At 36.4% G+C, this 14,245-nt stretch overlaps 3 protein-coding genes across 6 annotated transcripts; 1 reads left to right on the top strand and 2 right to left on the bottom strand.

Moving 5' to 3' along the window:
- Positions 1–768: 768 nt before the first annotated feature.
- LOC111793692 lies at positions 769–3,229 on the top strand. Of its 3 annotated transcripts, none has more exons than XM_023675694.1 (2): positions 769–1,916; positions 2,476–3,229. In XM_023675694.1, the coding sequence occupies exons 1-2, from the start codon at positions 1,166–1,168 to the stop codon at positions 2,535–2,537; spliced, it is 813 nt and encodes a 270-aa protein (XP_023531462.1). In that variant the 5' UTR covers positions 769–1,165; the 3' UTR covers positions 2,538–3,229. The 3 variants fall into 3 exon arrangements, 2 of the variants coding, with proteins under 2 accessions (XP_023531462.1, XP_023531463.1); XR_002814965.1 differs by having other exon boundaries at positions 771–2,194; XM_023675695.1 differs by having other exon boundaries at positions 772–1,906.
- A 2,587-nt stretch (positions 3,230–5,816) lies between these two features.
- LOC111793689 (peroxisomal membrane protein PEX14-like) lies at positions 5,817–10,512 on the bottom strand. Of its 2 annotated transcripts, none has more exons than XM_023675689.1 (11): positions 10,244–10,512; positions 9,848–10,092; positions 9,671–9,710; positions 9,314–9,504; positions 8,932–9,118; positions 8,766–8,855; positions 8,310–8,377; positions 8,141–8,183; positions 7,976–8,043; positions 7,530–7,574; positions 5,817–6,473 (listed from the first exon to the last, which is right to left on the bottom strand). In XM_023675689.1, the coding sequence occupies exons 1-11, from the start codon at positions 10,299–10,301 to the stop codon at positions 6,006–6,008; spliced, it is 1,503 nt and encodes a 500-aa protein (XP_023531457.1). In that variant the 5' UTR covers positions 10,302–10,512; the 3' UTR covers positions 5,817–6,005. The 2 variants fall into 2 exon arrangements, with proteins under 2 accessions (XP_023531457.1, XP_023531459.1); XM_023675691.1 differs by having other exon boundaries at positions 8,141–8,180.
- Positions 10,513–11,193: 681 nt separating this feature from the next.
- LOC111793693 (putative exosome complex component rrp40) lies at positions 11,194–13,955 on the bottom strand. The gene is made up of 9 exons (XM_023675696.1): positions 13,756–13,955; positions 13,586–13,660; positions 13,245–13,331; positions 13,015–13,071; positions 12,727–12,819; positions 12,301–12,373; positions 12,010–12,085; positions 11,824–11,914; positions 11,194–11,449 (listed from the first exon to the last, which is right to left on the bottom strand). The coding sequence occupies exons 1-9, from the start codon at positions 13,804–13,806 to the stop codon at positions 11,321–11,323; spliced, it is 732 nt and encodes a 243-aa protein (XP_023531464.1). The 5' UTR covers positions 13,807–13,955; the 3' UTR covers positions 11,194–11,320.
- Between the last annotated feature and the right edge of the window lie 290 nt (positions 13,956–14,245).

The following is a 14,245-nucleotide window of genomic DNA, read 5'->3' as shown; positions in this document are numbered from 1 at the left end:
CCACCATATGCACAGGAAAACCACCTATTTCATCATCTTTGATTGGTCAACCCTATCTGTTTCACAAGTCATCCTCTCAGCACTTCCTATATATATATATATATATATATATATATATAATAAAGATCAGAATCGCTCAATGGGAAAGCTCTTGCTAATCTATAGCCTAGGAATGAATATGGTTTACGTGTTTGCTTACAAATTTGATAAAATATTAGGGGGTTTTTAGATAATGATTCTCTTGTTTAATTTTTTATGCTCCTAACAACCAAATTAGGAATTATCCTAACATTACTAGAAATTCTATGGTCAAATGAATATATTTTTCTTTTCCCTGTATGTTGCATTATTCATATGGTATTACAATAAGCATCTTAATTTATAATACTTTCAAATGTCAATATAAATAATAATAATAATAATAATAATAATGAGAGGGTCTAACTTGTACTAATTTAAAACAAACCTTAACGAATAAAATAATACAATCACAAATGGTGGAAGATTTTGGTTTCAATTCCTTCCTTACCCTCATAATTAACCATCATTATTTTCCTTTTTTTACCTAAACTAATTGTTTACCAAAAGAATTAAATTATTCATTATATGAAGTCAATAATCTCCATTAAAAAAAATATATTTAAAATGAGAGGAGTTCTTATTTTGGTGTTACAAGCTGGTCTATTCTTTTGATATTTCCAAAGCAAGAAAAAGAAAAAGAAAAAGAAAAAGAAAAAAAGAAAGTTAAGTGGGCCCAGCCCAGTGGGCCAATGTGATAACGTCACGGTCCACTTTTAAAGCCCGCAATTTTGTTCAAATTTCAAAGAGGGCGCAAGGCGCTGCGCGTTGACTCCATATCCGTTGCACGTGTGAACAAGCTTGGAGCGACACGTGTTACTTCGAATAAAGGCAAGCTGCCCGTCTCCGTCAGTTGTAACTAAAGCGCGTCAGTTGTAAAGAGGTTCGTTCGTTCGTTCAATCGTTTTATTCAGACGCTCTGCCGCCTTCTCCATTTTGAGTTTCACCTATAAACCTTCCTTTAAAGCGTTCGTTTCCTTCACTTTCCGCCATTTTCACACCGCTTGCTTTTTCTGTTTCTCTCTCTCTCTCTCTCTCTCTCTCTCTCTGTGAAGCTGTAAGAATCGCGATTGTGAGTTTTCAGGCGATGGAGGCTGAAAAAGGTCCTACGTATCTATCGCTTTCTCCAACTTTTAGCAGCTATTCTTCGGGTAGTAGTAGCCTCGCTGAAATTGCGGCCAGAGTAGTTAGAGAAGTTGGAGAAGAACCGTTTGTAGATGATGATAATTACGGCTGGGAGGCTCAGGGTTCGGTTTACCGTTTCCGAGAAAATTTGTCCATTGGCCATGCGCGGGAATCAGCGGAAGGAGTTACGATTGATGACTGTGGTGAAAATGGCGGTGATGATGATGAATTCGAGTTTGCTGTCCTTTGCAGGGAACCAGACGCGTCTACGAGCTCTGCTCATGAGATCTTCTACAATGGCCAGATTAAGCCGGTCTATCCGGTATTCAACACGAACTTACTGCTAGATAACGCTTCGCGTGTAGACACGGGATCGGAGAATCCGAAGACGAAGCCAGCTGTGCGCCGTTCCCCGTTGAGGAAGTTGATGAACGAAGAGGAGCGTAACACGACGTCGCTCTCCTCGTCTGAAGCGGACAATCTTGGAAGCGTTTCATCAGAAACGTACTGCGTCTGGTCTCCAAACACAGAGAAAACATCGCCTGGAAGGAGCAATAAAAGAATCTCTACAGGATCATCCAACAGATGGAAATTAAGGGACCTGCTATACAATTACAGTCGACGACACAATGAAGGAGAAGATGCAGTCATGATGAGGAAGACGAGCATTAAGAAGAATGATCAACCTGGAAATGTATCGAAGGTAAATGAAGGTAGTGGATCAGGCATAAGCGTAACATCATCTACTAGTTCGAATTCTGGATCCACATCCTTTCCTTCGCACACCGCTCGTTACAGAGCGGTGAAAGAAGCGGGAAAGAGGAGGTCCTACTTCTTCCCATACAGATAAGTGCGGCTGATGCGAACACAACGATCTAGAATTTACATCCAATCGCAGATTTGGATCTGTTTGTGGTTGAATTGATGAAACGCACAAATTTTATTCTGAAAGAACACAAAATAGCTTCGTTTGCATTCAGCTTTTAATTTGGTTCGTCCTCCTCTCTGTAAGTTTATATTCTTTTTCTCATCGAAAATGTAGTTTCCTTCAATTCTGTTGCTTTTTAGAAAAAATATATTTTCTTCATCTTCTCCAAATCTTGTGATGCTAGTGAAGTAATTTGGTAAGCATTAGAACACAAGTGGTTATAACTCTCTCCAATTGGCTCTATAAATTTTCCACTTACCTCCTGCATTTGATTCGCTCATCTTCTTCTGTCCTCCTTTTCAAAATAAATGAAGTATGAATTCGGTTCATATTCTTCTTGTCAGGCACACCGGAGAGCGGACCGGTAAATTATCTTCCAAATCAACTTCATCAAATTGAGTACTAACATCATTGCGGCGTGAGTATCATCTTCCAGATTGATAGTTCCTAAATTTTCGTCTTCCAATTAGATTAAATACCAACTGCTTTTCGATTAAATGCCCCCTCCTCGATTTCAGACAAAATTTACAGTATAATCACATCCACATAATTTTCACACACAACAGTTGAGATCACACAAAACAACTGAAGGTATGAACACTACAAGCATGAATTTACACGAGATTGTATATTTGTGGTTATTGTTTTTCTTCCTTCACTTTTGAGTGTGTGTGTATATATATATATATATATATAGGTCGGGTGAGTGGAGAATTAGTGATTCTATTTTAGGAGAAATCCTCCTGCTTTCTTCATCCTGAAAATGTTCATAATTTCCCGTCATAATGAATACTAAGTGCATCATATGAACTGAGAAGGAAATTACAATTACGTACAAGGAAGAAATAAATACAAGGCGTTTCATTTCTGTCTTCCATGGCAGATTGCGAGATTTGAAGAAACTTTAGATTAGAAGAGACCGTGCAAGTTTCTGATGATTTTTGGTTCTGAGGTTAATGGTTGATCAATTTTTCACTTCTTCTTTTTTTCTGTCTTTTTTTCTGTTTAATTAGGATGATTATTGATTCTGTTCTCTTTATTTGTATTTATTCAAAGTTATAATTATCTGTTTAATTAGGATGATTATTGATTCTGTTCTCTTTATTTGTATTTATTCAAAGTTATAATGATACGTAGAGAAACAAAATATAATAAGAGAAAATATTCTAATAAATTAGATTAAAATAAGAGAAAAGAATTTATATGTAGAGAACCAGCCCACCACATTAGAATGGTTCTTTTTCTTTTTGATATCGCATTATTATATATTATATTGTAATACTAGCATATTTAATTTGGTCAATTAATAAACTTTTTCTTTTGAATTTATCCATCCAATTTTTTTAGTCCAACAAATCATTGGAAGAAAATTTAAACTATAATCTAAGTCATGATAAATTTTTAAGAAATTTTTTTTTTCCTTAATGCTTACCTAACTTTCTATTCAAATGTGAATCTGTGAATCGATGGGTATTAATCTAAATGATTTCAGAGAACACGATTTCAGAGAACACAGAGATTGTAAGTTTCTTTGCAGACTACTTTTCAGATTCTAAATTTTATTTTGCTTTTACAATGTTTAAAACCATAGGGAGGAATTTGAATCTCACCTAATAACATCTTAAGTCGGTCTCTTTTCTTATAGAAACAAAGGGAACTAGGATGTGCATGTCATATTTCCATACAAAAAAATAATAATAATAATAAATAGAAAAAGTAGTCTATCACTTCTTCATCATGTCCTCAATCTTTATTTATGTGATGCTCATACATAGATAATAATACTAAGGGTCTCTACTAACTTTGGACATCTATTTGAACAAAGCAGGTCATTCAAATTTCTTTTAGAAAAGCAATTGTCCTTGAAAATAATTACTCCGAATATAAAATACACACATATACACATATCCGGGAATTAGGGACTGTTTTTGAAGCCCAATGATGGTCAAAGAAAGTAACTTTATTAAAGAGGATGTGACAGGAACCAGAAATTGAGGGAGAACTTAATGATCATTTGCTACTAATATTCAAAAGCAAATTATAAAATTCTCCAAAACATATCCAAATTTTGCCCAACTCTTCTTTCTGTGTAACTACTAAACTAGTAAATTCCTAATTTTCTTTCAATAATCATAGTAGTTTAAAACTACGAGGGGAAATCAATTTTTACCGGTAAACTACATCTGTTGAATCAAAAATAAAATTATTTATAATATTAGCTATTTCTATGTTAAGCTTTCAATTTCATACTCAGCAAAGGAAATTTCTCTAGAGGAAGTTAACCACAAATCGAAATGGGTTATGTGTAACCCTTACTTCCTCTCCTTGCTTATATCCTTCGCTTTGCTCCAAGCTTGAGACGGTATGAAATTTTTTCGTGGGAGGACATCCAAATGGACAGTAGATCTCATTGATATCAAAAACTTGGCAAAGAGTATCATCGTCGTAACGACCATCCATAATGGTATAGAGACAAACATTGAGCGGTGTGCCAGCGAGGACACTAGGCTCCTAAGAGGAGTAGACTATGAGATCTCATATCAATTGGAGAGAGGAATGGAAACCTCTCTCTAGTGTAGACGCATTTTAAAACCGTGTGGCTGACGCCGATACGTAACGGGCCAAAGCAGATAATATCTGCTAGCAAAATGTTACGATCACCCTTATGTGACTTTAAAGTCTTGGGACTTTAAAGTCTTGGTACTTTATGCCGCATAGTATCATTAGGATTAGGAGCAACGTTTCCCTGTTTTTGTGAAGTGAAGGTCTTGGATTTTCTTGGGGAAGGATCATTAGATTGACAATAGTAAACTGTTTCCCAGATCGAACCATCTAAGATGTTTTCACTAATTGAATTTCTTCAGCTACTTTCACTCTCTTGCATTACTTCTCTCTTGCATTACTTCCATTTCAGGATGTTCCTTTCTGATCCTGAATCTATGAACCCTATATTCGCTACCTTTGTTGTTGCATGGTGCCCTCTTCATCCAAATTCTAGCCACTAAAGTCTTAGATACCTTCTCTTCCAATGTCTTTTTTCTTCCCTTTAATTGCTCGACCCTATCATCCCATTCCTTCTCCCTCCATCTACATTACTCTCAGAGTCAAAAGGGTAAAAGTTTCAAGAAGATGAAATCTACTGGCTGGTATGTAGGGGGAGATCTTAGCCTCTAGTTTTAACACTTCGAAGGCGTGTTGATTAGGCACGCCTCGAAAGATCTATATCATAGAGTATTTGGGTTTAACTTGGCTCCATAGAAGAAGCACCATGGCTGGATTTTTGCTTCAAAAAAAAACGCACAAATGGATCAAAAACCAGAGTGTCGGTATTACATGACAACAAGAAAGGATAAAATGTTTTTCGAGCCAAGTTAGAGAAATGGATGAATGGAGCCCTAAAACATCTAAAGAGAAGTTGTAGGCCGACAGCTGCTCAACTGTTTGAGCTCTTTCCTTCTATTATTCGAGAGAGGTAGTTGGTTCCGATTCAATGAAGGGTATAGGGCTCTTGGGAACCAGAGAGTCTATCAGTGTCTTCAGGTTTTTAGAGTTTGTGCAGCTGCGAAGATCACAGATACGAAAAGAACAAGGAAATCCACATAGAAATACAGTTTGACCGGGATTCAACACCAGTTACTACATCCAGATATGGAACAAGATTTAAGAAAACAAGACAAAACAGAACTTCAGTGTACAATCAAGTACATTGTGTAGTAACTTTATTCTATAAATGGAAAACACGACAGGATATTATTTTGACCAAGCAACAAAGTATAAGTACATTTTTAGGAAATGATATATAGCATTCTTTCATCTATTTCTATGAATTTAGAAGGAAAAAGTTCATAAAACTATACCTGCAGTTCATGCGTGATCATTGTCCCCCAGAACCGTATTCTTCCACTTGTATCTCACTTGAGCTCACTCCCAAGTTCTCAGAATCGATCGCTCCTCCAGTTTCAGAAACTTTGGTGGCTTTTTGCAACTCATCAGTTACATTTGGTTGGGTTGCTAACTGCTCGTCGGTCAACTGCTCTTTCTGGATAGTTGGTTTTGGACGTCGGATGGCTTCAGCTGCTTCTGGCAATGCAACAGGTGGAGGCTGAGGAGGAACCCATGTACGTTGAACTGGTTTCTCAGCAGTGAATACACTGGAAGAGCCTGTCTTCAACTCATTATTGTCGCTCTCTGTAATATTAACATTTCTCTTCTCCCACCAAGGCACTGAAGCGTTACCATTCTGATAGGTAACGCCATTGTTTCGCACCATGTAATTCAAACCTTCATCTTCTTGAGTCTGGGAGAAAAAGGCAGAATTGTTTTGCGTACCAACCTCCCAAGGCTATTACATTCACACACAAGGAAAATTAATAAACAATTTATTTGTTTTAGTTCACAAGAGAACAGTTAAAACAAATATATAGCAGAAGTCCCTACTTGTGGAAGATCTAGGTTTTTTTTTTTTTGGGGGGGGGGGCGTGGGGCGGGGTGGTTAAGCATAGCCAGTTGATTCATGAAAGATACCCGAGTACAATATCCATTTCTGAAAAATGTCCGACCACTGTATTTGACATCCATTAGAAGTGTACCAAACCAAATTCACATATTGGAGAGAGAATTAAAACATATATGGATTTTAAAAGAAAAAAAAAAACGAGAAAGAAATAAAAGAAAATTCATGACATTTACAAAGAAAAATGGGGAACCATTTCCCACCACGAAGAGAAATTAATCAACATAGATGATTTCCGATGTTGAAATGAGCTCACAAATAAGGAACCATTATCCAATCCAAAATTTTGTGAACGATGAAAATTAAGAGGAATGACTCAATACTTCTCCCTTCATTTCAATGTAATGTCCTATGAGTCAAAATGACCCTAGCGACGAGCATAAATTGAAGGAAAACTTTCATCAAACAGCCTTCGCTCTAGGAGCTAAGCGAGGATTTGATGGCTGTTGATTTGGTTTAGGAGGTAAATCATCTGTCCTGAAAGGAAGCCTATGTTAAAAAAACTTAGAACAAATCTCACGGGGAGTCCAAGAGTTTAAACAAAAGAAGGTATGCGCAACTAGAATTTAGTCCTCATAGTAAGATATTGATTTGATTTCTCCGTTTCCTATTTAAGAGAAAAAAAAAAGAAAAAAAGAAAAAAAAGGCGTCCACCTATTTTTTATTTTTTGCATTAATTTGACCCATGGACACAACCATTCAATTGTAATGATGTCATTTCTAACAAACGCAATAAAGCCAACTGCATACCAACACCACCTTGCTGATGGAATTACAAATATCGAACACAAAGGAAAAGCCAGACTTCTTACTAATGACGTGTTAATGTAAGGAACCAATTTGAAGGTCAAAGTCTATTCTACACTCAAGCAATGTATTACTTACTCTAAAATTAGATGGTTTTTCTCCACTCCGGACGTTGGCCATGGTCTGATAAGAAAAACAAGAAATTTGAATTAGTACACAAAAAGCTTGACCAAGATATTATCGAACACATCAATAACCAGCAGTAATAATTAACTATCAATAAACAATTAACTGCGCCATATAAGAAATCTGCAACTACGTAGGTCAAAGCATGGTAATCAAATTCTCTAATCTGAAGTAATTTTCAGTTGAATTGCCTATTTATTTTGGAAACAAGTGTTTTATGGTCAATGAATAATAGTCAATAGTAGCAACAATTTGCCAAATAGAAGCCAGTTTGCTTTTGAAGGATTGGACTGTGTAAGTTTACATATCTACTTGGAAGACAGCATGCTTTAATATGGGAACATACTCATGAACAAAAGAAATTTATTATCCAGAAGTGCCATAGAAGATTAAATTACCTCCATGTAAGACTTGGGATACGGTGCAACTGAGGGTTCAAAAGGTGTGGCAGACAAGGAAGGTGTAGCTGCATATAAAAATTTTAGGCATATCACAGTGACGTTTGTGTTTCAAAACAAAAAAAATACTATACACAGAACAACACTTAAACTGCTAATAACAACCTGACGGCAAGCTATAGTCCACCTTGCCATTGGAATATGGCTGCTGCAAAATACTCAAGTGAATTGAGGGTCAAAATTCAGTAAGTAAAAGAGATCAGATACTATAAAACAAAGATATCATCTTAAGCCAGAAAAAGTTGCTCATTCTGTGACCACTTCTAGCTCTCACCTTTGAACTCATGGCAGCAATTCGGTAGTCTTCTTGATCAACAGTAGCAGTTCTTCCATACGTGGTTGCTACCAATTATTATACAAGAATTAAGAAAATTTATAATTAACTCAATATTTCTGATAATTGAACTATCGTTCGCAAATATATTTCATGGTGCTGATTTGCTTATCTCCTTTACCAATAACGAAGTTCTTCCATTCATTCTCTCTGCTGATAATTTTAATGGAATTAGGAGCACCTATCAGCTAAACTCAATATTTCTGAAAGCTGAAATGTCATTTGTAAATATGTTTTAATCACATGATGTACAAATCAAGCGCATGCATATCCTATGATTTTGAAATCTAAATACCATTACCATCCAAGTAAAAAGGTGTAAAACTTCGAATGTGTTACAGTAATTCCATTTCTCTTTATTAAAAACTCTTCTCTCGGATAGCTAGTCAGTAGTACCTTCCAATTTCTGAATGGCATTCAGCATCAACTTCATCTGCCCAAGCTGAGCATCCAACAAGTTGACACAGTTCTCAAACTTCTTTTTCTCTGAAAATTGTTGAAAAATCTTGTCAGTCAAAACAACACAAAGAATTAGGAGACAGAAGAATATAGCTAAAACCACCTTCATTTTTTGCATACAGCATCTCTTGACTCGCCTTTGCCACATCAGATGCTGCTGCTGCTGCTGCTTTGGCTGCAGCAGCTGCTTCCTCAGCTGCACTTGGTTTTGAATCAATTTTCTTCTCAGCATCATCATCTTCCTTCACAACTTTGCACACCCAAGATTTCAACCTAGGAATAATAGATTTCTGAAACAGAGTACATCAATCAGATCTTACAGAAACATTACAAATATAGAGTTATTAAAAGAAGCACTCAGCACTATCAGTCAAATCTCATATAGAAGTTCAGCATTCACATGCCAGAAATCTTCATACAACAGCAAGAACATACAGAGTTGAAAGTTTGGCTCTTGAAATAATTATATGCAATGGAAGGGTTACCTTAATTACTATAGCTGTTCCAGCCCCCGAAACAGCCAGTACTCCTACAGCGAGAAGGGCATGAGACCAGTGGAATCTAGACCGTGTGATGATACCCCCACTAGATCCACCAGCAGCAGGCGGAGCGACACTGGCAACTGGTTGAAGAGATTGCATAGAGGGCTGTGGCTGAACTGTGCTCACCTTTCCATCTGTTCATGATAAGCGCATAAAACATATGAATCATGGTATTTCAATAATCCTCAAAACATAGCCTGAAGATGAAGAAAAAATAATGAGCTCTATCTTATTCCTCGGAGTACAATGGACCGACTAAACTAAGAGAGATTCATTTTAATTCCTCGGAGTAATCATCACCTTGACTCACAGTAGCTGTCTGTGCATTAGAGGGCGGGTCCTGTTTTCACACCCCCACAACGCCCAAAGAACAAATAAAGAAAAAGCAGCAGTTAGAAGCAGCGCGCATATAAGCAAAGGAATCAACGCTAAACGAATATTCTATAAGACGTCTCAATGGTAAAAGAATTGGCTTACAGGCGCACGCCTGAAGGCTTCATCAATCTCCTCCTTCGTCAGACCTTTTCTTTCTAAAAACGATCGTCTGTAAACAACAGGAGAGCCTCTTACTCTTGGGTGTTGAAGAAACTTCACAGCATTTTGCACCTGATCCTCTCTCATTGGTTCAGAGTTCACAAACACAGATGGCGAGGAGGTTTGCTTCTCAACCTCCGCCATCTCATCTCCACGATCCTCGACCGTAGCTCGTGCAGGAGCTGGAGCTGAAACAAACACCAACCTTCAGCTACTACTTGCATGAGAAGAAAACTAAAAGCCAATACCGAAGCTCAAGGCTTCGACTTGGCCAAATCCAAGTAACAGTATACAGTGAAACCAAATTGCAAAAAGAAAGAATGAAAAAGAGAATCAAACCTGAATTCTGGGAGTTATTGTCATCTGATGGAGGAGGAGCCGATTGAGTTGCCGCCATTGTAGTTCCTTCAAGTTTTGCACATCAAATCCTTTGGGTCACAAAGAAATCTCCGAGAGAGGGAAAAGGGACGGACGGTGTGAACCGAAAACCGAACCAAATGAAGAATTGGACGGAAGAAATTGAGAGATGGAGAGGAAGATAAAAGGGGAAGAAATATCAGGTGAAATCCCCGCGTTGGAGCAGAGACTGGATTTTGCGCATTACGAAGCGCCTTATTATTATTATATATTTATTTATTTTGGGGTCGAAAATTGAAAAATAAATAAATAAATAATCGGATAAATGTCATCAATATTCATGTCCCACCAAATGGAAGGGAATATTCTGCCGAATTTCTCAAAAGCTTCCTTCGAAATTACACTGATTTTAAGGGGAAGGCCCATTTTATTATTTAGAATTACTTCTTTTTTTTTTTCTTTTTTTTTTTTTATCACAAAAAATTAGTGAATACATGTTTAATTAATTAAAGTATTAGTGAATACATGTTTAATTAAAGTATTTCTTTTTTTTCTTCTTCTTGAAATCCTGGATTTGTAGGTAGTTTCAAGCTAATTGCTCTCACATATTAGCTTCAAGTTTTGCTATAGATAAAGCGTTTCTCATACATAATTATAAATTGACGACCGAGTACAATCAACCATGACAATGCTACTTAAGATATTAATGAGTTCATAATAAATCCAATGAATTTGGTGAATTTGTTTCTGAAAACTATACGATCCAAAGAAGTGAAATTTCTACCTTGAAGAAAGATTAATATGGTCTGCTTAATTCATACCTAGGTTGTGGACCAAATAGCCAATAACTCATGGGAAGTGGAGCACACTGCCATTAAACTTGAGAGTTAATGAATATAATTGAATCAAAAAAAAAAAAAAAAAAAAAAAAATCAATTCTGGTTGGAGAGGAGAAAAGAATTGATTAACAACGGTTTCCTAAAACCCATTAGCTAAATGATACATCACTAAAAATGTAATTTAACAAGCAAAAGATTCTAACCCTGAAGATTACAAGACTTAACTTGATAGCTTTAAATTATTTAGGAGCTTGTCCACCATGATTCTCTGTTGGACCCCACTCAGAGTTTCTGAGTTCATTATTGCATTAGAAACAACAATGGTTGTGGACGGGGAATCTGCATTAACCTGAACAGTAGAGATAAGCAAAGATAAGAAAGTTTATTTATTAGTAAAATTGGTACAAGAAATTACACTTTCAAATTTCAAAGAACAGTAAAAGTGAAGGGCAATGCCAAGAGTGAAGACTAATTTCGACAATATAATATGACTCTTGTGTAAGGTCAATGTCAATGTGAATACAGTACAATTGATTAAAATATATACTCTCCACTTCATACGTTAGAACTCAAAAAGAAATATATATTTTATATTTCAAATAAAGAAATTTTTTGTTGAAGAAAATATAAGGTTAATATGTGCTAGAAGAGATCATGGGAAGAGAATTATACAGAGTAACGACCAATGTCTAGCAACAAAATCTAAGGATTGAAGAAACATACCCAAACTCGGCCATTTATACCAACTGCCGTCTCGAATGAAAGCTTCTTCCCAAGAGATTCAAGAACAGGACATGTTGGCGAGCTTAGAAGCCTAGAAGAGAGGACCAAATCAACAATGTGAATGAATGATTAGAAGAGTGACTTAAAGGGGGGTAAAGAGCAATTAAGAAAAGCAATCTAGCTTACATTCTTGATAAGCCAGTTGAACAGTCAAAGATGTAACCATCCTTTAGGAGGCCAAATCCAGCTGCTTTCCCACTAGCTATATCAAGCAAAATGATAATCACATGAGACAAATTCCATGTAAATCACAACAACCAAAAACTGAAGAGAAACATGAACTTGCATAAAGTATGCAGGCCCTGCCCACCCCTCTTCAGAGGATGAGTTCACAGGAACATCACTATATTATATCGATCGACTGTTTTAACCTTCAGACGATTTATTGGATGCTGAGAGAGGGAGGATTTAACTAACCATCAGTGCATGCCAGCTCGGGATTCATACCAGGGTTTACCTTCACCACCCGCACATAAAGAAGGGCACCCATCTACAAGACAGGGAATCAAGAAGGCATGTTTAAGGAGGATAAAAAGGTGAAACTGGTAACTTCAATGGACTACACTTATGATATATACATATCCCTAAGTTAAGGTAAGTAGATTGCAAAGAAAAATAAGCCAAATTCAAAAGGGTAACAGAATACAACTTTACTGATATGCAAAAGATATTTCTCAACCATCCCCACCCAAAAAGGTAAAAGAAGAAAGAGACAAGCATAACCTCTCGGGATAATAAATGAACTGACAATGCATAAAAGCTTCTATAGAAGGAAGACAGAGGCACAGCTACAGGTCATATGGTTAAATTAACAAAAATATGTGCACAAAAGTTTATACACACCTCAAACTTGGGAATGTTTCGTCTTGTTCCTCCTTCAAATGCAAGAACAGGAAGAGAGGCCAATGAAGGACCTTTTATGTCAACAAGAAAATTCTGCATACAACGTAAAAAAAATTATAATATGGTAATTAACAAGGTAATCAGAAAAATCCTCATTGGTTTCCTAAGACTCATTAGACATGGATACCGGTCAAACCATCCAAGAAAATCAATCAGAGAGAGTAGTAGCCAGTTATTTCGTAATTGAACAAATACATTTAATTCAAACAATAATAAAGAAGCACTTACATCGGATCTAGAGTCAACCACGATTCCAAGTACGCAATCTTCTGCACATGGCACATACTGGAAAATAGCACATTTTTATTAAAATTAAACACGGGAATAATATTGATAGTCGTTTCAATTGAAGAAACCCACCGAAACTAGCGGTTGAAGTTCACAATACGAAAGTTAACTGAAACAACAAACAATATAAGGATCTCCATAATCGATTGAAGAGAGTCGGTGCTACTGACCCTTTTCTGCGAGCTTTCAACCCAATATTTGTTTGGTTTTGAGAACCTCAATTTTCCAACTTTGGCGACAGAAATAGCATCATGGTCCTGAAAGATTGTTTTTAGAAAAAAGAAAAATAAAAACAAAGGTAAACAATCCCGTAAACAACACTAGTGCAAATGCAACAATGCGAACTTTGATTGTCGAAAACTAAACGACATTTGAAGTATTCGATTGTCCGCTCAAAAGTTTATGAAAATTAAATCTACAATCGTTGAGGAAATTAATGGTTGCTAAAACGGGATCAGAGACATATATGGAGACGCACAAACATTGAAAACAATAAAACCCTAACAAACACCTGTCGAAGACCGCCTCCAAGCTTGATGGTTTCGTTGGTCATGTTTGAGAGGTCGAGAACCACATCTCCTGGAACCTAAGCAATCGAAATTCCAATAAAGATAAACGAATACGCCACGAACAGGCAAAAAGAAGAGGGAAAACGAACAATGAGATTGATTTCGAACTTACGACTGGCTGATCAACCAGAATAGATGACGAACTAGAAGATTTTTCAACCATAGTTACAGGTACAATCCCTTCCACGAAGCAAACGAGATGTTTTAACAGTCAGCGACCGGAGGAATTGTGAGTGGAAGAAAGAAACCTATCTAGTGGGCGAGAGCAATGAACACGAAAGAGAAGTAATACGCGCGAACGAGGCAGACCGAATGGTTTCGTGGGTAATTAATATATTCGAAAAAGATATTTTATTTTTCATTGTTGTATCCATTTTTATTTTGATTTGTGAATTAAAAATAAATAAATAAAAACAAAACCTTTTTATTTTTGTTAATTGAACGAAAATTGAACAAAAAAGTAAAAGTATGAGCATTTGTCTAGTCTAGAGTTTAATTTGTTTTTAAAAAAATTAATTGTATTTTTAGATTTAACTACTTATTATCACATTACTTGATTCAAGGTTACGTCATTCGGGAAGGAGGCAAGCAAATGAAGGGAG

Source organism: Cucurbita pepo, chromosome LG04 (genome assembly GCF_002806865.2).
Source record: "Cucurbita pepo subsp. pepo cultivar mu-cu-16 chromosome LG04, ASM280686v2, whole genome shotgun sequence".
NCBI classification, from domain to species: Eukaryota; Viridiplantae; Streptophyta; class Magnoliopsida; order Cucurbitales; family Cucurbitaceae; genus Cucurbita; species Cucurbita pepo.
Note: the sequence above shows the minus strand (reverse complement) of the source record. Positions and strands in the feature narration are given on the sequence as shown.